A 25,749-nucleotide genomic window follows, 5' to 3' on the forward strand; every position below is an offset into this window, starting at 1 on the left:
CGTAGTCGGAGCCGGACACCCAGCGCCGCGTGCGCCCCCGACGCGCCTTGGCCGCGGGCCCCGGCCGGGCGCCACGCTACGGAGGCGGCGTAAGGCCGCTTGGGTCGGCGGGGCAGGACCGGCGGGCAGCACGGCGGCGGCGTGAGGCTGCGCGGGGCCGGGCGCGCCGCGGCGGAGGCGCGGGAGGCCGTCGGAGCTGCGCGGCCGGCCGGCCTCCCGGAGCAGCGGCGGGTCAGTCAGCCGCCCGAGGGGCCGCGCCCAGCCGCGGGCGCCGGAGTCGCGCCGCGGCTCGCGGAGGTGAGTGTCCCTGGCGGCGGGGGCCCGGGGCCGCGCGCGGATCGCCGTGCGGGGCTCCCGGCCGCCCGCAGCACCTGCCTGTCCTTGAGCGCCCTCCCCTCGGGCTCCGCGCCGGGCGCTGCGGGAGGGCCCTTCCGGGGCGGGGGTCCTCGGGGGCTGCGGAGGGAGCCCGCCGCTCGGGGCGTCCGGCGCGGAGCGTGCCCCCGCGGCGCGGCGCGGCCCGGCGCGGAGGTCGGGCTCGGCCGCCGGCTCTCCCGGGGCGGCGGGTGCGCTTCCTGCGAGGCCCTGCCCTGCTAAGGACAGGCGTCTGAGCGTTTGGAACCTGGAGAGATGCGCAACTTCATAGGAGTTTACCGCCCGGGCCTCTGAGAGCAGGAGCAGCCTGGCCCCGACTCTGCCACAGTTTGGAGGTTCCACCCTGCCCTGGGGGGGAGCTGAGGCCCCCGCCACCCACTGCCCCGGGGAAGCCAGGCTTTTCCTTGATTGTGACATTGCTGACCTTAGCTGACTTCTGAGAATTAAATCATGGTAGTTTGGCAATCTTCATCTTGCAGATGAGGAAACTGAAGTTTGAGGTACCACAGTTGCTAGCGGGAGAAGGGCAGATGGAGCTGCAGTTCCAGGTCTTTGACTCAGCCTGCCTTTCTGAACTCCTTCTGCTACCTCATTCCTGGCAGTTGGAAAGAAGGGTTTTGATGTCCTAAAAACCTTCAGAAACTACACGCTGTTCACACGCTGGTCAGGAAAGCACTTGAAGGCAGGCAAGGCAGCCCGTGGTCGAGCTGTGTGATGCTTCTCCTAGTATAGCAGCGCTGATCGGTGCTGAGAAGGCAAGTGATAAGAAAAACCCATCTACAGAAACCAGGAATGCCATGGCTTGTCCTGTCGGTGTGTATTCCTGGCATGTCACGCCTACCCTACACTTGGAAGCTGAACTGGTTTTTGAGGCATACCTGGCTTTAGTCTCTTCATGGAATATTGAAGCTCCGGATTCAGACCCAGAGCAGTGCACTGAAAGGGGCCTCCCTGTCTTTCCGTCTGGTCTGGATAGCACACCTCCTGGCTGTCCCCTCTCGTTCCCACCCCACATCCATTGTGGCACCTGAAGTAAGAGTATTCTGAAGGACAGCGTGTTCCTGTTCCTCACCTAAGCTATAACTCACTTCCTAGCTCCTCAGAGTGAACGCAGGCTCTGCCACCCTCCTCTCCCACCCGCCTCTTCCCTCGGGACCCAGCTGTATGCATAGATCCACTTGATCCCCAGGCCTCCTCTGTCCAGTAGGCCGAGGAGGGCTCCAGCATCATGCTGGCTTCTCCCATGGGGTCTGCTAGTAGCACTCAAGCCTACATGGTTCTCCTGCACAAAACTTGCAGGCACTTGGAAGGCAGGCTGTTTCTCTTCCTCAGAAGGCCCCGATGCCCAACTCCACCCAGCCCCATGCTGAGCAGGTTGCCAGTGAGTATCTAAAGGTAGCTCCTTGCTGCAGGCTGCTCTGGGTGAGAATATTACTTCAGCTTGGTCCACAGAGGCAGTGCTGCCCACTCTGTGGGAATAGGAGGTGGCCTCACTAACCTTAGCTTGTTTCTGAGTGTGACTGTTGACTACATGTTACTGGGAGAAGACAGGAAGCGCTGGTTGGGGATGGGCTTAGAGCTCAGCTACACCCCTTGCCATTCATGGGACACAGCATGGCTGAATGGAGACTGTGACATTGGTCCAGAGAATGCAGCCAGGACAGGGTGTGGAGTGAGCTCCAAGAACACCAGGGCACTCTGCCTCAGAACAGAGATCCAAGAGGCACAGGGCCAGGCCCTCAAGGTGAGCTGTGAGGCCTGGAGCCTGAGCACCCCTTTGCCTTCTTCTGTACAAGCCAGCAACGTGGCTGTCCCTTGCAGCCACTCATCCGACACTAGGTTGGGCTCACTTGAGTCTCCATGTCATGAAAGCAAGTGGGACAAGTTCACAGACCTCACCCCAGGTATCCTGGCAAATGCCAGTCAGCTCTGTTTCATACTTAATACCCTGCTCCCCTCTGGAGGGCGGCCGTCCCCCCCTCCTGGGGGACAAGCCGGAAAATGTGCCTGGATAGGACTTTGGACATTAGATAAACAAGTTGATACCCACTGTGTGAAGTCAAGGTACAGCTGTTTCTCGGGAAGAAGGAACATGCATTGCTACAGAGCAAAGTCCTTGCACCCTCCTCCACTCCTCTTGAAAGGTTGCCCTTTGAAGTTAGAATCACTCAGGCAAATTAAACCTCTTGGACTGTCTTTCCTTTGCTCAATTCTTCTGCCCATCTTCATGGGAAAGACTTTGAGCTCTGCAGGTGCTAGAGCCTCTGCTCTAGAAGGTAGAGAGGCCAGTGCTCGGTGGGGAAGGAAGTGCCTGAGGCCTGCTTTGGAGCCAGGACCCCATTCTTACAACTTCCTCTGTGCCTTGCTTTGGGGCCTGCAGAGGACTGGAGTGCGGCTACAATCCCCCCTGCCTCCAAGAAAGATGGAAATGCCAAAAATGAGAGTACTTGTCTTATACCGTTTTCTCTGTTAAAAACAATGTTCCATTGAACACTGAACTTCTGGAATAAAAACATATCCCAAGTATGTTCCTATTTTCCTGACAATACCATTTTGAAGAACAGTTGCCTTTTCTGTGATGTATCGTTAAGGTGGTGTGTATCTCCAAAGACACAGAAGCCCAGGTAGACACACACACACACACACACCCTTCCATGCTGAGGGGGCTGCAGGACCAGCGTGAGTGCAGATAGATCTCCCTCCAGACTGCTTTCCTTGAGCCTCGGAGGGCACCTATCTCCTCCCGCCATAGAAGGCGATGCCCGGAGTCCAGCCTCAGAGCTACCCTGAACAGGCCAGCAGTTGCAGCCCCAGTTCTGTTCTGAGGCCTGGCCTTAACTAACTTCTGTCTTTGAGTGGCTGAAACTAACTTCTGTCTTTGAGTGGCTGAAAGATTGGGATTGGGAAATACTTTTCAGAAATGGAGAAATCTGAAATTCAAGAGTCAGAACAACTGTCTCTTCTGGTGCTAGCTCCTGCTTGGGAGAAAGAGCGAAAGGATTCAGGTTTCCCAAGGCGTCTCGTACTCTGCTAGGGGGCATTTTTTATTGTTCATAGAACCTGCGGCTTCTCCTGCCTCTCTTGTCAGGTCCCCGGAACTGTTCCCATACTGAGGGGGTGAAACTGCCAGCTGCCAGTGCTCACATCTATAATCCTAGCTATTCAGGAGGCTGGGCTCTGAGAAGCTCCATTCAGAGCAGCCTCGACAGACTCTTACCTCCACATTACTAACAAAAAGCCAGACGTGCAAGTGTGGGCCCAAATGTTAGAGTGCCATTCTTGAGTGAAAAAGCCAAATAGAAGGCCCTGGGTTCAAGCCCTAGTACCCAGTACTGGCCAAAAAAAAGGGGTGTGCTGAGATCAGGAGAGTGTTGTTTCTTAGATGGCTCAGAAAGGGCCTGAGGGCCTTCTCAGCCTCCTGATTACCTGCCACGCTGAGCAGGTGCCAGGACAAGTAGAGCTGAGTCTGAAGCAGGGGCTGCCGGTGGGCAGTTGGAGTGGCCAGTGATACCAGGACCTGTGTTCAGCCATTTGGCTTGAGCCCTGCCCCACATGGGTCTTTCCCAGGCAGTCCCAGGAAGTGTGCCAGCGAGGGTGACCTGTGGCACTTGCCCAGGTTCTGTTCTTTGTAGTAGAGCTGACTTGAGGTGGGGCCAAGACAGGGTTTTGTTTGCTTTGTGGTCAGTTGTGGGGCTTGAACTCAGGGCCTTGAGCACTGTCCCTGAGCCTTTCTGTGCTTAAGGCTAGTGCCACTTGAGCCACAGTGCCACTTACAGGTTTTGGGGTGGCTCTTGGGGGGTTTTTTGGTATGATTTTGTTTTGTTTTTGGTTTTTTGTTTTGCCAATACTGGGGCTTGAACTCAGGGCCTGGGCACTGTTCCTGAGTTGCTTTTACTCAAGGCTAGCACACTACCACTTCCAGCTCTTTTTGTTTATGTGGTGCTGAGGAATGGAACGCAGGGCTTCATGCATGCTAGGCAAGCACTACTGCCAGGCTTCATTCCCAGTCCCACTTCGAGGTTTTGAATGGTTTATTGGAGATAAGAGTCTCACAGACTTTCCTGCCCAGGCTATCTTTGAACCCTGATCCTCAGATCTCAGCCTCCTGAGTAACTAGGATGACAAGTGTGAGCCACCAGTACCCAGCTAGGACAAGAACTTTTAGAGTCCCCATCTCTGCCATCCTGGCCGCTGGACAAGGCGAATTGGGTGGAAGGGGGGTTAGTATGTGCTAGATCAGAACAGCGAGTAGCCAGTTAGACTCAGGAGGCCTGGTCTCCTTTTTTTTATTTTTGGTCTGTTATGAATCTTGAACTCAGGGAGGACCTGGGCGCTGTCCAGCTTTTTTGCTCAAAGCTAGAGCTCTACCACTTTGAGCCACCAGTTTTCTGGTAGTAAAGTGGAGGAGTCTCATGGACTTTCCTGCTGGGGCTGGCTCAGGTTTCGGCCTCCTGAGTAGCGAGGATGACAGGCGTGAGCCACCAACACGTGGCTGGCTCTCAATCCTGAATTTTTAGATTTCTTCGTTTTTGCCAAGCACTTCCCAATCCCAGTCTTTTAGCCACCACTCAAAGATAGAAGTTAGAAGCCAGCCTAGGTAGGAAAGTCCGTGAGACTCTTATCTCCAATAAACCACCAGAAAACCAGATATAGCGCTGTGGCTTAAGTGGTAAAGCACTCACCTTGAGCTGAAGAGCTGAGGGACAGCGCCCAGGCCCAGAGTTCAAGCCCCACAACAACAACAACAAAGGACAGACGTTAGGAATGAAGTCCAGGCCCCAGAACAGATGTAGGTTTTAAAGGAACGGGTCCCTGGGTAATAGTGCTGAGGTGAAACATTGAACTCCCGCCCCTCACCCCCCCCCCATGCCACCAGGTAGTCGGCGGTAGTCTGGCTCATGTGGCAGTCCAGCCTGGTGCCCAGTGGCCATATTTACCAGAGTCTAGACCCTTACAGGAGAGGCAGGCCCTCTTGGTGGAGGCCATAGCGACCAGCCTGCTTGTAGGCCCCTTTCCAGGCACACGGGCAGCTTGTCACTTTTCAGCCTCTGGTGAGCTGGTTGCCCGGTGCTGTGGCTTGCCTATAGGTGTATCTGGGCTGCAGAACTGTTGGTAGAGTAGCAAGGTTGGGGTACTCTGACAAGAAGAAACCCAAGGCCCCCGAAGATCCCCAGTTCACACCCTGCCAGCCTGAGTTCCCTGGGAAAGCCCACGTCACTGTGGGCCTGTCATTCAGGGTGTACTGAGGGCAGACCTGGGGTGTCCCCTGTACCCTGCCGGTGGCCCCGGCTGGTGGGGGGGGGCAGGACTGGTGTGTGTGACCCCCAGCCCTCCCCGTTGTCACGCCGCAGGAGCCCTGGCTCGGTGGGTGGCTGCCCCAGCCCGGAAGAGGACGCTCAGCTGTCCTGGGAATGCCGCCCTGCCCGCTCCCGTGGCACATGGAGTTGCCTGCGCTGAAGCCCTCCCCGGGGTGGGTCCTGGCCTGGCTTCTGGTAGGGACGGCCCTGCCCTCCGTGGCAGTAGCTGCGCTCCTCCGCTGTTTGCTCTGGAGGAGGCCTTGGCTTGTCGTCTGCAGCCGGCCGAGGCTCACTTCAGCCCTCACGTCTGGCCTGGGGCCTCCCGGTCTGGTGGGCACCGTTCTGAGGTGTGGTGGGCGGCTCTGGTGTCAGGCCGGGCCTTGTTGCTCTGTCCTTCCTCGTCTCCGTGGGAGTTGTCTTGGGTTTGCCGCAGCTACAATGGCCTGGTATTGAAATGGCCCTTCGTGAAACTGACCACGAAAGGCAGGAGTGACGGAGGCGTCCCTTGGTGTGGGAGCTCCCTTCTGTTCTTCCCGTGGGGCCGTTCCGTGTCCCCGGCACTCCAGAGGGGGAGCCCACCGGGACGGGGGAGCCAGCCTCCCGCCCCGGCCTTCACGGGCGCTGTCCGCGGTCTTGGCTATTGTACTGTGAGGTCCTTGGCTAGAGCAGAGGGCAGAAGGCCTCCCACCGTGGGTGTCCAGCCCTTCAGCAGCACCATGCATCCTGCCTACCCGTCTCCAGCCCCGAACACCTGAGACGTACCCTAGGCCAGTGCTGGGAATCCTGCTCAGGACGGGCTTGAGACCAGCCCAGCCCTCCCTCGGGATCCTCCGCGGCTGAGGGCGGCAGAGCCAGGGCCTGGCCCCCGGCCCAGGCACACCCGCCTGCCCTGTGGAAGCCCCGAGCTGGGCTTGTCCTGGGTAGACGCCCCACTGTGGCCCGGCCAGGGCCCTGTCCTGGCAGAGCCTGGATCTAGGTCACTGCCCCCAATTTAAAATTGGAACAGAAGTTCCCAAATGAAGGCAGAGGAGCGCCTGCCCTGTGGTCCTGGGATGGAGCAGGTGCGCGCCCCGCCCCCGCCCCCCCCCCCCCCCCCAGCCTTCACAGCACGTGTCTTGTCTTGAGCATGCCCTGCCCCTTCCCTCTGACTCCGGAGGCTGGCGTGGTTGCGGTGCTCTCTGTCATGCTGCAGCCAGAAAGTCCATGTCTGAGCATCGTGGGTTGCCTGGCCTGGGGCAGAGATGGAAGGGCATTGGCTGGGTACACCAGCACAGAAGCAGAGTGGGGAGCAGCATGGGAGTGGCGTGGGCCTGTCTCCCAGGCCGGGGACTGCCCTGCTCTGCCGAGGCAGATAGGCCGGAGGGGTAAATCAGATGTGGAATGGAACTGGAAACCTGTCACCCCTGCCCTCCCAGGAGAGGCACAGTCATTCCCCGACAGGCCTTGGCTCCTTGTTGCCACAGAGCCAGCATCTCAGGCCAGGAGGAGCCAGCCTGAGGCCCTCATCTCTACTCTGGGCTGCTAGAAGGGCAGGTGGGGCTGTGGGAACCACACTGCAGGACACACCCACACCCCTAGCAGGACAGCGAGGTAGCCCCCAGAGTGCTTGCTTCCTGCTTTCCCCTTGAGTCTGGGCTCAGAGCCCCCACCGGGAGCAGTTCTGCCCTGCAGGGGCTTGCTTGCTTCCGTCAGCCTCGTTTGTTCAGGGGAGCAGGAGAAGAGAGCATGGGCATGCTGCAGGAGCGCAAGCCCACAGTCCCCGCTACTCAGGAGGCTGAGATCTGAGCACTGCAGTTTGAAGTTGGTTGGCCCAGACAGAAAATTCCTTCAGTCGCTATAGCTAATTAACCAGCAAGAAGCAGGGAGGGAAGTGTGGCTGAAGGGATATGAGTGGAAAGGCTGAATGAGAGCACAAGGCCCTGAATTCAAGCAGCAGTGCACGCACGCACACAGGAAAAGAGATGCCCTGGCCCATTTCCCAAGGGAAGCTCAGCAGTGCAGGGTTGTTGTGCACTGGTGTCGGCTGGCGAGAGCTGGGGCGTGCCTGACTGGGGCCTGGCTGGACACCTCCCAGGGACAGCAGCTGTGTGCATGGGAGCCCACTGCTGCGCTTGCTTAAATACCACCCGGCACAGAGGCCCACGAGATACCACGTCCACACCGAGATGGAAGACCGTCCCAAGAGCTGGGCTGCCCTAGGCAGTGGTGGTACATACTTGTAATTGTAGCACTCAGGAGACTGAGGTAGAAGGATTGAGAGTTTGAGGAGCAAGACTGTATCAGAGGCGGGGGGGGGGGGGGGGGGGGGCGGGAAGGAGGAGGAACTAACCAGTAAAAGGATACCCAGTATCTCAATAATGTCCTTTGTAATGCGCTCATACTGAAAGAGCACATTGCAGACATATTGGGTTACACAAAGTACATCAAAATTCTCTTGTAGCTAGGCCTAGTGGCTCATTCCTGTCATGCTAGCCACTCAGGAGGCTGAGATCTGAGGATCTTGGTTCAAAGCCAGCCCAGGCAGGAAAGTCCGTCAGACTCTTATCTCCAGTGAATCACCAGAAAATCGGAAGTGGTGCTGTGGCTTAAAGTGGTACAGCGCTTGCCTTGAGCAAAGAGCTCAGGGACAGTGCCCAGCTCCCGAGTTCAAGCCCAGGGGAAGTGACAACTGTGTAGTTCAGGCTAGCCTCAACTCGTTAGTCCTCAGTGCCCAGGGCCTTAGCCCCCTGAGCGCAGCGAATTGCAAGAGTGTACCACTGTGCCTGGACCTGTGCTGTGCTGCCTGGCCGAGCTTCCAGCCCTGCCAGCCCTTCTGTAAAGGGCCTGGCTCTGGGTCACGTGATCTCTGAAAGTAGCCACATATGTAAGCAAGCAAGCATGGCCACATTGTACAAAAGTGTTTAGACCCTGCAGTTTGAATTTAATAACTTTTACCTTTTGATTTTTTTTTTCTAGCCATTAAAAAAAATGTAAAAGTCGGGCTGGGAAGGTGGCTCAGTGGTAGAGCACTTGCCTTGCATGCATGAAACCCTGGGTTTGGTTCCTCAGTGCCACATAAGCAAAAGGAAAAAAGCCGGAAGTGGCGCTGTGGCTCAAGTGGTAGAGCGCTAGCCTTGAGCTGAAGAGCTGAGGGACATCGCCCAGGCCCAGAGTTCAGGCCCCATGACTAGACCCAAAAAAAAAAAGACTACCACACACACACACCTACCTCAAAGACAGTACCACACACACACACACCTACCTCCAAGACAGTACCACACACACACACACCTACCTCCAAGACAGTACCACACACACACACCTACCTCCAAGACAGTACCACACACACACACCTACCTCCAAGACAGTACCACACACACACACCTACCTCCAAGACAGTACCACACACACACACCTACCTCCAAGACAGTACCACACACACACACCTACCTCCAAGACAGTACCACACACACACACACCTACCTCCAAGACAGTACCACACACACATACCTGCCTCCAAGACAGTACCACACACACACACCTACCTCCAAGACAGTACCACACACACACATACCTACCTCAAAGACAGTACCACACACACACACCTACCTCAAAGACAGTACCACACACACACACACACCTACCTCCGAGACAGTACCACACACACACACCTACCTCCAAGACAGTACCACACACACACACCTACCTCAAAGACAGTACCACACACACACACCTACCTCAAAGACAGTACCACACACACACACCTACCTCAAAGACAGTACCACACACACACCTACCTCAAAGACAGTACCACACACACACACCTACCTCAAAGACAGTACCACACACACACACCTACCTCCAAGACAGTACCACACACACACACCTACCTCCAAGACAGTACCACACACACACACCTACCTCAAAGACAGTACCACACACACACACCTACCTCCAAGACAGTACCACACACACACACCTACCTCCAAGACAGTACCACACACACACACCTACCTCCAAGACAGTACCACACACACACACCTACCTCAAAGACAGTACCACACACACACACCTACCTCAAAGACAGTACCACACACACACACCTACCTCAAAGACAGTACCACACACACACACCTACCTCCAAGACAGTACCACACACACACACCTACCTCAAAGACAGTACCACACACACACACCTACCTCAAAGACAGTACCACACACACACACCTACCTCCAAGACAGTACCACACACACACACCTACCTCCAAGACAGCGGCGTTGCTGCCGACTTGCCTTGTCTGTGCCCCCGGAGTCATGGCCATGTCCTCACAGCAGACCCCACAGCATGCGGGTCTTGCTCTGTCGGTGGGGGAGCTGAGCAGCCAGGGTCTTAAAGAGTTGCTAGGCCAGCCGCGGCCAGTTCCTTGGGAGAAGTTGCCCCTCGGACTCTGAGTGAGGAAACCATCAGGTGAATTCGCTGTTGCCCAGGGCACCCAGCTGGTTCTAACTGGAGCCAGGTGGCGAGACCCCACAGCCCGCACTGGGAACATTGAGCAGGCCTGGGATTCGTGCCACTGATCCCCTCAGGCACCCGGAGCTGGCGTTCCCAGGCCTGCTGTGCACCAAGGACACCTCCCAGCCCCTTTTCTACCTTTCCTAGCTCCATCTTGATACCAGCGTGACTGTCCCCGGTGTTTATTCATGAGTCAGAGAAGGGGCTGATGCTGAGTGACAGCAGCGTGAGGACCGCTCTGATCAGAGCCTGATAGAGTGCTGACCCACCCATGGGAGAGCAGCCCAGACGCCCACCTTGGCCCACTGCCCTGGAAGGAAACCGTAGTGACCTAGGATCCCCATCCATGGGCCAGCTTCCCAAGTCCCAGTGAAGGGACTCAGTGCTTTGCTTGGTTTCGTTCCTCACAGTCAGCTTTTGTGAAATGGCCATTTCTGCGACACACACAGTCCACCTGCTGAGACTCCAGCTGAGATCCAGGCCCTGGAGGGAGACCAAGAGGCCTGGCCCATGCTCAGGGCCATGGGCAGCCTCAGGTCCCTTGTATTTCCTGGGGTCTGGGTCAGGCCATGGACTGTAGTTGGCATAGTCAGCTGCCATCTGGAAGGCTCAGCTTAGCCCCAGACACCCTGGGTTTCTCTCTCTCTCTTTCTTTCTCTTTCTTTCCCTCCTTCCCTTCCTCCCTTTCTCCCTCCCTCCCTCCCTTCCTTCCTTCCTTCCTCTTTTGGTCAGTTGTGGGGGCTGAACTCTGGGCCTGGGCGCTGTCCCTCAGCTCTTCAGCTCATTGCTAGCACTCTACCACTTGAGCCACAGTGCCACTTCAGGTTTATTTCTGTGTATGTGGTGCTGGGGAATCGAGCCAGGGCCTCATGCATGCAAGCACTCTACCACTGAGCCACCTTCCCAGCCCCGAGCCCCTGGGTTTCCCTCTCCCTTCAGCGGCTCCAGGCATCTCTGAGGCTGACCAGACTGCCGCTTCTCCCTCACTTTTCCTTTCTTTGGCTAAATGCTTGCTTGTCCCTTCCCTCTGTACTAAGGCCACGCTGGTGGGTAAGGTTGGTGGGTCTTGGGACAGGTGGGGCAGTGTCCCGGGCCCCCGGGTGTGCTGTGGGTCAAGCATCTGTCGCTGTGGAGGATGCTGACTTTCAGCCTCCAACCCCTGCCCCCTGGTGACCTGAGCCTCGTGGTCAGCCCTGAGCCCCTGCCCCTGCCCTGCTCCCTTTGCCCACCCCTGGTGGCTTGGCAGGCTGGGACACCCTCCCAGGGCCTCTGGGCTCGGTCTGTGAATCACACTGTCTTCTCTCTATTCTCTCTCTGTTTATCTCTGTTGTTGTGTCACCGACCAGCCAGCAGCCTGTCTCCGGCGTGGGCACTCTTCCCTCTCCATGCTCCCGTTGGCGCGCAGTTGGCCAGAGGTGACCAGGCCTGGCTCTCGGCGTGGCCACTCTCAGCGGGGCCATGGGGAGCTCTGCCTCCTCCCTGGCCGCCGAAACCGAGTCGGACCACGGCTTCCCCAGGGGGCCCCCCTACTCGGGGCCCCCTGCAGCAGCTGGCTGGTGTAGGAGCGGCCCCGGGGGAACTGTCTGGGGGAGTGCCCTGGTCGCCAGACAGCACACACGTCCCCCCCGGGCCCGAAGGTAAGAAGGCGGGAAGGGCTGTCTCTGGACAGAGGGCTCCTTTTCAGCAGGTCCCTCCTCGGCAAGGTGCTTGCTCAGAATCCAGGCACTGGAATCTCACGCCTGTCATCCTAGCTCCTCAGGAGGCTGAGGACTGAGGATCACAGTTTGAAGCCAACTTGGACAGAAAAGTCCATGAGACTCTTACTTCCAGTTAACCACCAAAAAGCTGGAAATGGAGGTGTAGCTCAACTGGTATAGTGCCAGCCTTGAGTGGGAAAGCCAAGCAAGAGAGTGAGGCCCTGAGTTTGAGCCCTAGTACTGGTGCGTGTGCGTGCACATACGTGCCCGACATACACGCACAGTGTTTGCTTCGAATTAGGATTCCTGTTTCTCAAGCCAGCCACTCTGGTAGTTCGCTCCTCACCTGAGGTACGGTAGAGCTGAGAAACGGATTATCTCTACTATTGGCTCAGCAAATCTGGAACCCTGTCCTCGTCCTGGGATGCTTTGCGTAGCCCGCCGCTGGGCAGTGCTTCCCACGGCCAGTGGTGCTCTGAAAACTGTCCGGAGACCCTTTTAGGTCACCGGCTGCCAGTGGTGGCCCCTGTGGTCAGTGAACCCCGGAATGCCGGTGTGCTGTCCCAGGTCCTCCGGGCTGCTGCTCCTGGGCTGCGTCTGCCCTGCTCCCACATGGCTGCCTGCAGGGCGGCATGAGTCTGCATTTGCTTTGGGGACCTCCACCAGCCGGGCTCCCTCCTGTGGAGAGGAGGCCTGAGCCCCAGGCAGAGTCTGCAGAGGTAGCTCTGCTTTCTGGGTGCCAGGCCTGCCCCTGCTGTAGATGGCCCACCCGGCCCCTTGCCGTCTGCTGCGTGTGGGAAGGGCAGACATAGAGGTGCCAGGTGGGAGATGGGCCTCCTGGAGTACTTGGGCACCGCGGTCTGAGCCCCTGGCTCGAAAGGCCCTGGAGGAGGCCACAGTCCTTAGGAAAGTCCAGAAACTGAATTACTTACGTAGATGGGAGCCATTGGGTGTTCAGAGTTCACAGCTGTGCCAGGGGCTCTGTTCCATGTGAATGCGCATGTGTGTGAGTGCATGTGTGTGTGTGCATGTGTGTGAGTGTGCACACGCCATGCTAGGGCTCTGTTCTGTGTGTGAGTGTGCACACGCGATGCCAGGGCTCTGTTCCATGTGTGAGTGCGCGTGTGTGAGTGCATGTGTGTGCGTGCGTGTGTGTGCACACGCGATGCCAGGGCTCTGTTCCATGTGTGAGTGCGCGTGTGTGAGTGCATGTGTGTGTGCGTGTGCATGCACACGCGATGCCAGGGCTCTGTTCCATGTGTGAGTGCGCGTGTGTGTGAGTGCGTGCGTGTGTGTGCACACGCGATGCCAGGGCTCTGTTCCATGTGTGAGTGCGCGTGTGTGTGAGTGCATGTGTGTGTGCGTGTGTGTGTGCACACGCGATGCCAGGGCTCTGTTCCATGTGTGAGTGCGCGTGTGTGTGAGTGCGTGCGTGTGTGTGTGCAATGTGATGCCAGGGCTCTGTTCCATGTGTGAGTGCGCGTGTGTGTGAGTGCGTGTGTGTGTGCGTGTGCATGCACACGCGATGCCAGGGCTCTGTTCCATGTGTGAGTGCGTGTGTGCGCGCACGCGCGTGTGCATGCATGTGTGAGAGAGACAGAAGAGGGAATACTAAAAATTAATCTTCAGTTTCTCTCATTGGTACCACAGTGCTCCAAGGAATGCCTTGGTGTGTATGTGTGGTACTAGGGTTTGAACTTTCCCTTCCACATAACAGGCAAGCACTCTGCCACGGATTCACACTTCTGCCCTTTTGCTTTCTTGGGAGATAAGGTCTTGAGTCCACCCTGGACTTTAGCTTCTTATATAGCTATAGTGAAAGGCACAAGCTCCACACCCAGTTTTTATTGACTGAGATCAAATCTCCCAAACTTCTCACACAGGCTGGCCTTGAACCATGATTTTAACAGTTTAGCCTCTTGAGTTGCTAAGCTTATAGGCATGAGTCACCTTGCCCAGCACCATGTCTTTTATTACTTGTTTTGCCAGTCCTGGGTCTTGAACTCAGGCCCTGGGCACTGTCTCTGAGCTGCTTTTGCTCAAGGCTAGCACTGTGCCACTTGAGCCACAATGCCACTTTACCAGCTTTTTCTGTTTGTGTAGTACTGAGGAATCGAACCCAGGGCTTCATGCATGCTAGGCAAGCACTCTACCACTGAGCCACCTTCCCAATCCCCTCCATGTCTTAAACAGCTTTTTTGAGATATGGCTTTGTATAACATCAGATTCACGGGGGCTAGGAAGGTGGCTCAGTGGTAGAGCACTTGCCTTGCATGCCTGAGGCCCTGGGTTCGATAAGCAGAAAGAAAAAAGCCGGAAGTGGCGCTGTGGCTCAAGTGGTAGAGCGCTAGCCTTGAGCTGAAGAGCTGAGGGACAGAGTTCAGGCCCCAAGACCGGACTCCAAAAAAAAAAAAAAACCAACAGATTCACCTCTTATAAGTTCAGTCACTTTCAGTTATTTCCTAACTGTACAAACATCACAAGCCAGTGGGTAACACCTCTGCACCCCACAGAGATTACACCAGTTTGCTGGCCTGCTTCTCATCTCCAGGTCTGCCTTCCCTAAAACTTCTCACAACGGGAGTTGCAGTGTCTAGCCTAGGTGTGGCTTCCACACGAGCCTGTTCGCTGCACACCACCCCTCTGCCTCCGGTGGACGAATTAACGCAGTGTGTTGCATGTATGTGTGTGGATTTCACTCCTTGTCTGTGGATGAAGCTAGACCACCTTTGACTGTCTGCTCACAGACGCTTGTAAATAGCTCTTTGACCCTTCCTGTTAAATGTTCGCGTGGACATAGGTTTTCGTGGTCTTAGATGGGTCCCTGAACTGGGGTTGCTGGATTTGTGGTGAGTTACGTAACATTCAGAGAAGCTGCATGCCGCTTTCCCGGCAGCTGTGTCGCTTTTGTTTCCACCGGCAACGTCCGAGTGTTTCTGTTCCCTGTCTGGACGCTGCTTCTAATGGCCTGGCTTAGTCTGTTCCCCGGTACTGGAGGTGTGTGGTGTCATCCTTGGTCTGGCTGGGCGTGCTGAGCAGCTTGCCTGTTTTTGTCCACCTTTATATGTTTTCTTATTTCCATTCATGTCTGTCCTCAGGAAAAGCTGTTAGAAGTAGACTTGCTGGCCCCGGCGTGGCTGGCTGTCAGCAGCCAGCGCTAAGGTCGCCTTGCAAGGAGGCGCACCAGCCAGCACGCCGCTCGCTTGTCACATGGGTGAATGGTTTTCCCTTTCTCTTTTACTATGTTCACGTGTACAAATGGAACTTGGAGACTTTTAACTCCTGAGCTAGGGTCCTCAGACATGTCCTTCTGGAGTGAGGGAGGGGAAGGCTCGGCGCGGCCCTCCTCCCCCCCCTGCCGCCCGCTGGGCCCACCTGTGCTGACGGGCGGGTAGGCTTGGACCTGGGACATGGACACGGGCACTGTGGGAACCAGGCAGTGACGGGCTGGTGGGAGCCCTGCCGGCCTCTCCCACACACCTGTGAGGGCTGCAGGGCCCAGGCCCCTCCTCCTCCCACCCCACGGCAGGGGTCCCAAGCCCCCTGAGCCAGCCCTCCTGTCGGGAGCCTGCTGTGTCTGATGCCCCGCTTCTGGGTGTCTCATCGGCAAGCAGGGAGGAGGGCACACCCCACCCAGGAGAGTGGCTTGGTGCCTTCCTTACCCCAAGGTGACCTTGAAGGAAGACATGCCCTCCACCGGGAAAAGACTTCAGGTGCAGTCTGCCTTGGGGAGCAGCTGCTGACCTGAACGCAGCACCCTCCAGAACGGTGAGTCAGACAAAGGCTGGGCAGTGGACAGGCGCTGCACCTGTCTCCTGGCATGGCCTGCCAGTCTGGCCACAGGGGAGATGAAAGGGCTTCAGCCAGGGTCCTGCGCGGGTGCTGTGGGGGATACCACACCCCTCACTGGCTCCTCCCAGAGGGGGAGGTGTCCCCAGGGCTGCCGTGCGCACAGGTCTCCGGCCCTCCCCGGGTACTCAGGTGGCTTTGATGTGTAGGCCAGGAGCTCACGGCCTCCCTGAGAATTGGAGGTGACGTGGGCCCACCAGAGCAGGGCCCTGCGCCCTGCGGACCTCCTGCAGTGCCTTCGTTGACTCACAAGTGTGGATTCCTTCTGTGTCCTGCCCTGCAGGTGCCTCAGGTCTGACTCCACGAGCGTCATGATTTAGGGGCACTTTGTGTTAAGAATCGTAAAGAATCTTTAAACTTTGTTTCTTCAGTTCCGGTGCTAGGGATCAAAACCAGTGCCTCACACGTGCTAGGTGGGCACTCTGCCTGGGAATGACACCCTAGCTCTGGTTGGAGAATTCAAAAAGGCCTTTGCCACCTATCTAAAGGTTGGTCTGATCCTTCAGCTCCAGATGCAGGCTTTGCTTTGCAGGCCTTGCCTTCTGCTGCATTAGGAGTTTCAGGTCTGGGTCCTGTCCCATCTGCCCACCCCAGAGGCCCACAGCTCAAAGCCAGCCAGGCAGCTGCTGTAGGAATCCCTAGTATGACGGCCTCCTCTGGCAGCAGAAAAGGCCATCAAGTGCCGTGCAGTTTCTTGTTTATCAGGTACTGTCTTGGTTGAAATCTACCCATGCCACATGCGGAATCATTCGATCATTTGTGCCCTGCCTCCCCTCCTCCCAGGTGTGGGCTGGCACCATGCCCCAGTTCAGCTAGGCCCAGGGGAAGCCGTGGCCACACAGACTGGCTCCTGGGGTCAGTAGGGACCTGCACACTCTCCTTTCCAGTGCTGTGTGTTTGGTTGGTTGTTGTGTGTTTTTGTCAGTCATGGGGCCTGGGCACTGTCCCTGAGCTCTTTTTGCTGAAGGCTAGTGCTCTACCACTTTGAACCACAGCGCCACCTCTGGCTTTCCCATGGGTTAATTGGAGGTAAGAGTCTCTTAGACTTTTCCTGCCCAGGCTCCTGAGTGGCTTGGGGCAGGCATGAGCTGCCAGCGTCTTTGAGGCTCTTCCTAGGTCTGTGCCAACAAGTAGGGTACATCCCGGGAGGAGCTCCTAGAAACTACGTGGGGCCCAAGTCTTCTCTCTGGAGACGTCTCCTGGGGAGTGGGCTGTCCTGGGGTGTCCAGCATGGCTGTGCTGAGAGGAGGCCCACTGTAGGTGCTCGTGTGTGTTGGTGGAGGTTTTTGTATAACATGGACTCCAAGGGAGCTTTGACCAAGAATGGGTCTCCGTACGGGGGAGGTGAGAGGCTTGGGGCTTTTCTGGGTACAAAGGCCCAAGTCAGACCTGACCCACCTCTGGTTCAGGTGCTGAGCCCAGCCTAGTGCAGCCACCAGACTGCGGCTCCAAGGCTCTTAGAAAGCCCCCTCGTCCCTTTGGGTCTTCCGTGGTAAGGAAGACTGCCTGCCTTCCTGCCCGCACTCAGCCCGAACCATGGGAGGAGCAGCCCAGGCAGCTTCGGGAACAATTGTGGTGCTTGGTCGAACTTGTTTCACTGATTCTTCTGAAGAGGCCAGTTTTCTTTCTTCCTGAACCAAGAGGGCCAGAGGCACATGCTTTGTACCTCCATGTAAAAAGCAATTGATTTCCCCACAAAGCAGAGTAGTGGGCGTTGGTTTGAGACTAGAGTTTGGAAATGCCTTGGTGGTTTTCACCCTGGCAGCTGACATAGGCCCAACCCCCTCCCCACCCACCCGGGTGGGGCCGAGGCCCTCACCTCCTGCCCTGGGGACTGCATTCCACGTCCACCTCCACTGTGGGAGGAAGGGTGTGGCACGTCGCAGCTGGGACCTTGTGCCCGACCCTGGGCAGCCTCCACACGGCTCGGCAGTGTGTGACGGGAGTGCCAAGTCTGCGGGGGCACCCATGCCCCGCTGTGGACGGGGGTGTCACTGTGCCAAGGACGCTCTGGGCAGATGCGTTAGACCCTCTGTCTGATGGCAACACCCCTGCCCTCCCGAGCTCCGGGCGGAACTCAGCCTGACCCCAGTGGCCCGCACTTCTTGTCTCTGGCTCCGCGGCTGTGGACGGCGACTCAGCGCGGTGTGACCCGGCCTTGTGGCGCCCGCTGACCAGCCCTTTCCTTGCAGCCACACACACTCGCCCGGGTCTATGGCCACAGCCGGGGAGTGGTCCTGTGCGCGCTGCACCTTCCTGAACCCTGCCGGCCAGCGCCAGTGCTCCATCTGCGAGGCCCCCCGGCACAAGCCCGACCTCGACCACATCCTGCGGCTCAGCGTGGAGGAACAGAAATGGCCCTGTGCCCGCTGCACGTTCCGGAACTTCCTAGGCAAGGAGGCCTGCGAGGTGTGTGGCTTCACTCCAGAGCCCGTGCCCGGGGCCTCCCTGCTCCCCATCCTCAACGGCGTCCTGCCGCGGCCGCGCGCCGCGCCTGCGCCTGCGGAGCCCAAGGGCAGCTGCCCGGAGGAGGCGGAGCCGGCCGCGGGCGCGCGGGACGCGGGGAAGGAGCCGCAGAGTGAGGAGGCCGCGGCCGAGCCCGGGCGCGGTTGGGCTTGCCAGCGCTGCACCCTGCACAACACTCCGGTGGCCAGCTCCTGCTCTGCCTGCGGGGGCCCCCGGAAGCTGTCGCTGCCCCGCATCCCCCCGGAGGCCCTGGTGGTCCCCGAGGTGGTGGCCCCCGCGGGCTTCCACGCCGCTCCTGCCCCGCCCCAGCCCGACCTCCTCGGGAGAGGCCCAGAGACCGACCCCCCGTCCGCGGACCCGGAGCCCCCCAAGGTCCCGCCCTTCGGCCCCTTCTCACCCACCCTGCAGAACAATCCCGTGCCCCGGAGCCGCAGGGAGGTCCCCCCCCAGCCGCAGCCCCCCGCGCCCGAGGCCGCTCAGCCGCAGCCCCCCACCAGCCAGGGCCCAGGCCGGGCGGCAGCCGGGGCCTCGCGCCTGGCAGAGCTGCTGTCGGGCAAGCGGCTGAGCGCGCTGGACGAGGAGGCCCCGGAGGGCAGCCCCGGCCAGGGCCAGGGCGAGGCCTGCAGGGACACCATTGACCTGGCCGGAGACACCGTGCGCTACACCCCGGCCAGCCCCTCCAGCCCCGACTTCACCACCTGGTCCTGTGCCAAGTGCACCCTCAGGAACCCCACCGCGGCCCCCCGGTGCTCGGCGTGCGGCTGCTCCAAGCTGCACGGCTTCCAGGAGCACGGCGAGCCTCCCCCGCACTGCCCGGACTGCGGCTCGGACAAGCCCGGCCCCTGCGGCGGCTGCTGCGGGCGCGGCCCGCCCTCCGCGCCCAGGGCCGCCCGCGCGCCCCCAGAGCGGCCCGGCCAGTGGGCCTGCCCGGCCTGCACGCTGCTCAACGCGCCGCGGGCCAAGCACTGCGCCGCCTGCCACACGCCCCAGGTCCTGGTGGCCCAGCGCCGCGGCGCGCCTCTGCGGCGCAGGGAGAGCATGCACGTGGAGAAGCGGAGGCAGACGGACGAGGGCGAGGCCAAGGCGCTCTGGGAGAACATCGTGGCCTTCTGCCGGGAGGTGAGAGCCGACTGCCGATCCCCCACCCGCGCTGTGCCGGGGCCCGGGCCGGGGTCCCTCTGAGCCGCGGCGCACCCGCGCAAGGCCGCCCCCGCGGGGGAGGTGGCGGCACGCCCCGCCCGCCCCGCCTGTCTGAGCGCCTGGCTGTGGTCCCGCAGAACAGCGTGAGTTTTGTGGATGACAGCTTCCCCCCCGGGCCCGCGTCGGTGGGCTTCCCGGTGGGCGACAGCGTCCAGCAGCGCGTCAAGCAGTGGCTCCGGCCCCACGAGATCAACTGCTCCGTCTTCAGGGACCACGGCACCCCGTGGTCGGTCTTCCACACCCTCCGGCCCTCCGACATCCTCCAGGGCCTGTTAGGGAACTGTTGGTGAGGCTGCGTTCTCCGGCCGGGGTTGGTGGGCTGGGTCCGGGTCCGGGTCCCGGCGGGCGGGCGCGGGAGGGAGGGCGGGCGGGCGCGCGCGGGCGGACGGGCGCGCGCGGGGCGGGGCGCGCGCGGGCACGGGCGGGCGGGCGCGGGCCTGGGCGGGCGGGCGCGGGCGCGGGCGGGCGAGCGGGCGCGGGCGCGGGCGGGCGAGCGGGCGCGGGCGCGGGCGGGGCGAGCGGGCGCGGGCACGGGCGGGCGGGCGCGGGCCTGGGCGGGCGGGCGCGGGCGCGGGCGGGCGAGCGGGCGCGGGCGCGGGCGGGCGGGCGGGCGCGGGCCTGGGCGGGCGGGCGGGCGGGCACGGGAGGGTGGGCGGGCGCGGGCGGGGGGCGGGCGGGGCGCGGGCCTGGGCGGGCAGGCGGGCGGGCACGGGGGCGGGCGGGCACGGGAGGGAGGGCGGGCGGGCGGGCACGGGGGCGGGCGCGGGTGGGCGGGCGCGGGCGGGCGCGGGCCTGGGCGGGCGCGGGCCTGGGCGGGCGCGGGCGCGGGCGGGCGCGGGCCTGGGCGGGCGCGGGCGCGGGCGGGCAGGCGGGCGGGCACGGGGGCGGGCGGGCACGGGAGGGAGGGCGGGCGGGGCGGGCGCGGGCCTGGGCGGGCGCGGGCCTGGGCGGGCGCGGGCGGGCGGGCGCGGGCGGGCGCGGGCGCGGGCGGGCACGGGAGGGAGGGCGGGCGGGCGGGCACGGGGGCGGGCGCGGGCCTGGGCGGGCGCGGGCGGGCGGGCGCGCGCCCGGTCAGGCGGCCTGCCTCCTGCAGGTTCCTGAGTGCGCTGGCCGTGCTGGCCGAGCGGCCCGACCTGGTGGAGCGCGTGATGGTCACGCGCGGCCTGTGCGCCGAGGGAGCCTACCAGGTGCGCCTGTGCAAGGACGGCACGTGGACCACGGTGCTGGTGGACGACATGCTGCCGTGCGACGAGTCCGGCTTCCTCCTCTTCTCCCAGGTGGGCGGGGCCTGGCGGGGGCGGGGCCGGCTGCCCTGTGATGAACCCAGCTTCCTCCTCTTCTCGCAGGGGGCGGGCGGGGGCGGGGCCGGCTGCCCTGTGATGAGTCCGGCCTGACTCCTCTTCTCGCAGGGGGCGGGGCTTGGTGGGCGGGGCTGGCCTGACCCCTCTTCTCGCAGGGGGCGGGGCTTGGTGGGCGGGGCTGGCCTGACCCCTCTTCTCGCAGGGGGCGGGGCCGGCTGCCCCCTCTTCTCACAGGGGGCGGGACCGGCTGACCCCTCTTCTCGCAGGGGGCGGGGCCGGCTGCCCCCTCTTCTCGCAGGGGGCGGGGCCGGCTGCCCCCTCTTCTCGCAGGGGGCGGGGCCGGCTGACCCCTCTTCTCGCAGGGGGCGGGGCCGGCTGACCCCTCTTCTCGCAGGGGGCGGGGCCGGCTGCCCCCTCTTCTCACAGGGGGCGGGGCCGGCTTCCCTGTGATGAGCCCGGCTGCCCCCTCTTCTCGCGGGGGGCAGGGCCTGGTGGGCGGGGCCGGCTGCCCCCTCTTCTCGCAGGGGGCGGGGCCTGGTGGGTGGGGCCGGCTGCCCCCTCTTCTCGCAGGGGGCGGGGCCGGCTGCCCCCTCTTCTCGCGGGGAGTGGGGCCTGGTGGGCGGGGCCGGCTGCCCCCTCTTCTTGCGGGGGCGGGGCCGGCCTGACCCCGCCCTCTCCCCAGGCACAGCGGAAGCAGCTGTGGGTGGCTCTCATCGAGAAGGCGCTGGCCAAGCTGCACGGCTCCTACTTTGCCCTCCAGGCAGGGCGCGCCATCGAAGGCCTGGCCACGCTCACCGGCGCCCCCTGCGAGAGCCTGGCGCTGCAGGTCAGCTCCACTAACCCCCGCGAGGAGCCCGTTGACACTGACCTCATCTGGGCCAAAATGCTGAGTTCTAAGGAGGCTGGGTAAGAGGGGCGGGCGCTGCCACCGCCCGCGGCGTTGGGAGGCGAGGCAGGCGGAGCGGTGGGAGAAGCGGGGGGCCGCGTCCTCGGACTGCGCCTCACAGAGCTCCGCGCGGGCCGGCCAGAACCGAGAGGCCTGGCCAGAACTCGGCCCCCAGCGGGGCCAGGGCTATTCCCACCTCGGGGAGGCCACATCCCGTCCCGGGCCGGAGCTCAGGGTCTCCTGATCGAGAAATGGGCAGGATGAGCACACGGAAGGGCCCTGTGAAGTGGGGGGTGTGTTCTGAGACCTGCCTCCACCTGAGGCTTGAGAGAGGAGGCCCGGCTGCCAAGACCCCCACCCTCGGCTGGCCCTGGGCCCTGAGCCGGTCAACCTGCCCTGGTCCAGGCCTCCCGAGCTTGGGCAGAACCCGTCCTGAGGGCTTGCCCCCAGACAGCGAGGAGCCTCTTCCTGCTCCCCACCCGTCCATCAGCAAAGATCACTTTCCTGCACAGGTTCCTCATGGGGGCTTCCTGCGGCGGAGGCAACATGAAGGTGGATGACACGGCCTACGAGAGCCTGGGCCTGCGGCCTCGCCACGCCTACTCCATCCTGGACGTCCGTGATGTCCAGGGCTCCAGGTAGGGGCCCAGTGGCAGGCAGCCAAGCCGTGGACATGGGTGGAAGCCATGGGGAGTGGTCGTGGGTCCTGGCGCCGTGGTCTGCCTGGTGGGAGCCGTGGGGAGCCAGTGGGTCCCCAGCCCCGAGGGTGCCGTCGTGGCTCTCAGCCCTGCGGTCCACAGGCTCCTGCGGCTCCGGAACCCCTGGGGCCGTTTCTCCTGGAACGGCAGCTGGTCAGATGAGTGGCCACACTGGCCAGGGCACCTGCGGGCCGAGCTCATGCCCCACGGCAGCAGCGAGGGTGTATTCTGGATGGAGTACAGCGATTTCATCAGGTACCAGACACCCTGACCCGTCCTGCAGCCCTCCTCTCCCACTTACCTGGGCAGGACGCCTGCTGGGCTGACTGCAGAGCCCAGGTCTGCATATTGGTGTTGTTTGGGGGGACGGGTCAGTCAGCTTGCTGTCCCGGAGAGAAGCCAGGCACCCGTGGCTCGTGCCTATAATCCTAGCTATTCCAGCAGCTAGAGCTGGTGGAGCAGGAGTTAAAGCTAGCTCAGGCAGAAAAGCACATGAGATTCCATTGAAAAAGAAAGAAAAAGAAAGCAGGGCTGGAGGCCTGAGTTCAAATACCAGAACCACCAGAATAATACATGAGCAGAAAGAGGAAAGGTTTCTGTGGTTTCTCAGTGCACAGGTAGCTGGCTCCCTTGCTGTAGGCTTATAATGAGGAAGAAATGGCGACCTACAGGGCCTGGCCAAGTAGAGTTGCTCACCATATGGAGGCTAGGAGGCAGAGAGACAGGAAGGGACCAAGGTGAGGTACAGCCTTCCTCTAACAAGACACACTCAACATGAACTCACTGTCCCTGGTGGGTTAATCCATTGAGGACACCAGCACTCTTGTGAGCAAGCCATTTCTCAATAGCGCCACCAGCAGGAGACAATCCTTACACACCTGAGCTCTGAGGGGACACTTAACCTCCCAAGGGAGGCCAGCAGAGCCTTTCCCCAGCGTGAGCCGAGGGCCTTGCTGGGTGCCCAGAGCCAGGCAGCAGAGGCCCGCAGGGTGGGGCCCGCCCCGGGCAGAGGTCTGAGGCTGCGGCTCTCCTCAGAGGCCTCGTCCTCACCCCCAGGTACTTTGACTCCGTGGACATCTGCAAGGTCCACTCGGACTGGCAGGAGGTGCGGGTGCAGGGCAGCTTCCCCAGCACGGCCAGCCGGCCAGTGGGGGTGACGGCGCTCACCGTGCTTGAGCGAGCCTCGCTGGAGTTTGCGCTCTTCCAGGAGGGCAGCAGGTGGGCAGGCAGGGGGGTGCTTCTCCCGGCCCCTCCCCACCCCCACCCCCCGCCACAGCCACACGAAGGCCCCGCCTGCGCTCTGACCGGCAGGCGCTCGGACACCGTGGACAGCCACCTGCTGGACCTTTGCATCCTGGTGTTCCGCGCCACCTTCGGCAGTGGTGGCCGTCTGAGCCTGGGCCGCCTCTTGGCCCACAGTAAACGCGCTGTCAAAAAGTTTGTGAACTGCGACGTCATGCTGGAGCCCGGGGAATACGCCGTGGTGTGCTGTGCCTTCAACCACTGGAGCCTGGCCCCGCCGGGCCCGCCCACTGCTGCCCAGGGTAATAGCCCCAGCCAGGCCACCCACCCCCGCCCGCCTCCTGACGCTCCGAGCCTGCCCCAGGAAGGCTGCTGCCCCCTTCATCCACACCCTCCCACAGCCCCTGGCCCCTCAGCCGGCGCACCTCCCGGCCATGTGCTCGCGGTGTACAGCTCCAGGCTGGTTATGGTGGAGCCAGTCGAGGCCCAGCCGACCACACTAGCGGACGCCATCATCCTGCTCACAGAGAGCCGCGGTGAGCGCCACGAGGTAGGTGTGCTGTCGCCCGGGGGCGGGAGTGCGGTGGGCGGGCCCTGTGCCCACCAGCCCCACCCACCCTGTACCCGCACAGGGCCGGGAGGGCATGACCTGCTACTACCTGACGCACGGCTGGGCGGGCCTGATTGTGGTAGTGGAGAACCGGCACCCCAAGTCCTACCTGCACGTGCAGTGCGACTGCACCGACAGCTTCAACGTGGTGTCCACGCGCGGCAGCCTGCGCACGCAGGACAGCGTGCCACCCCTGCACAGGTGGGTGCCCGGCCCCCGCCCTGCCCCGCCCAGCCCCGCCCGGTCCTAACCAGCCCTCCCCCCAGGCAGGTTCTGGTGATCCTGTCCCAGCTAGAGGGCAACGCCGGATTCTCCATCACCCACCGCCTGGCACACCGCAAGGCCGCCCAGGCCCTCCTCAGCGACTGGACGGCCTCCAGGGGCACCCACAGTCCCCCGCTCACCCCCGAGGTCGCCGGCCTGCACGGGCCCCGGCCGCTGTGAGGGCCACACCCGGGGCGGGCTGTGTGCAAACCACCCCTGCCCCCTCCACATGCACTTTATGAGGGAGACCCCGAAGGAGGGTGCTTGAACCAGAATCTCAGGACCCCACTGGGGGGGCCGCTGGCTGCGGGGCACAGCGTCCCTGGGCCATCCCCCCCTCCCCCTCCCCCACCCTGGGCACTGCAGCCCCTTGGCCAGGACCCCACTGGGGGGGGGCCCACTGGCTGTGGGGCACGGCTTCCCTGGGCCACCCGCCATCCCCCACCCCACCCCGGGCACCGCAGCAGCCTCCTGGCCAGGCTGCCCAGCCACCAAGCAGAATACCTCGAGCCAGCTGGGCCGTGCACCTGCCCCTCCCACCTGCCGGCCCTGGAGACCGCTTCGGGCATTGGAGCCACACCGCAGTGCCCCTCCCCGCCAGCATGGCAGCCAGGGTCTCTGTTCACAAAACCAAATCTAGTGAGAGCTGGAACTCCCCTTGAGGTCCATGGCTTCCTGCCTCAGTTTACCCAGCCCAGCTCCCTGCCCTCACGCGGTGAGTGGGGTCTCTGGAGCCTGTCACACAGGCAGCGCATTCCAGGAGCAGGTTCCAGTGGCCACAGGCCAAGGCTTGCAGACAGGCCTCCAGCTGCCCCTCGGTGACACTATGCAACTCCCGGAATGCCTGCCAGGACTGAAGCCATGACCGGGTGTGGGGCTGGGGGCCAGGCCTGGCCCGGCCCTGCTGCCTGGAGAGGTGCTTTGTCCTCCACGCCTCCGACCACGGTCAGGCGGGCCAGCCCCACAGAAGGACCCCAGCCCCATCCCAGGCCTGAGCCGGGCTCAGCTGCTCCCCCGGCCCCAGCCAGACCAGGAGGCTGAGCTGCCCACCCGCCCAGCGTCCCCCAGCCGCTCGTCCAGGCCTGCTTCCTGGGCCTCCTGCCCCTCTGTCAGTCTCCTGCCCACCGCCCCCCCATGCCCCCCCCCCCGTGGCAGCAGCCTGCCCCCCGCCCCCCCGTGGGGCTTGCAGTGTTTTTACACTGAGAGAAGTCCCCCTCCCCCTGGGCCCCCTTTTACTCCGAGCTGTGAATATTTTTAACACTGTAAATACAGCCAGCTCTTCAGACACAGAGACTATTTTATCAGCTGCCAGTCCCTTCCCGTTCTGATGACTCCATGGGCGGTTTCCACTCAGGCTCCAAGGACCAAATAAAAG

General features: G+C 61.8%; 1 protein-coding gene across 6 annotated transcripts; it reads left to right on the plus strand.

The window, feature by feature from the left end:
• On the plus strand, positions 1 to 25,506 carry Capn15 (calpain 15). 6 transcript variants are annotated; one of them, XM_042668610.1, is made up of 12 exons: positions 1 to 297; positions 17,900 to 19,292; positions 19,451 to 19,659; positions 20,467 to 20,650; positions 21,357 to 21,580; positions 22,073 to 22,198; positions 22,361 to 22,513; positions 23,315 to 23,476; positions 23,570 to 23,802; positions 23,902 to 24,050; positions 24,133 to 24,311; positions 24,377 to 25,506. In XM_042668610.1, the coding sequence occupies exons 2-12, from the start codon at positions 17,922 to 17,924 to the stop codon at positions 24,552 to 24,554; spliced, it is 3,168 nt and encodes a 1,055-aa protein (XP_042524544.1). In that variant the 5' UTR covers positions 1 to 297; positions 17,900 to 17,921; the 3' UTR covers positions 24,555 to 25,506. The 6 variants fall into 6 exon arrangements, with proteins under 6 accessions (XP_042524544.1, XP_042524541.1, XP_042524543.1 ...); XM_042668607.1 differs by adding an exon at positions 11,508 to 11,798 and having other exon boundaries at positions 280 to 297; positions 23,570 to 24,050; XM_042668609.1 differs by lacking the exon at positions 1 to 297 and adding an exon at positions 11,454 to 11,798 and having other exon boundaries at positions 24,381 to 24,474.
• The last annotated feature ends 243 nt before the right edge of the window (positions 25,507 to 25,749 follow it).

The sequence above is a fragment of the Dipodomys spectabilis genome, unplaced genomic scaffold (genome assembly GCF_019054845.1).
Source record: "Dipodomys spectabilis isolate Male_0828 unplaced genomic scaffold, ASM1905484v1 ptg000461l, whole genome shotgun sequence".
Taxonomy (NCBI): domain Eukaryota; kingdom Metazoa; phylum Chordata; class Mammalia; order Rodentia; family Heteromyidae; genus Dipodomys; species Dipodomys spectabilis.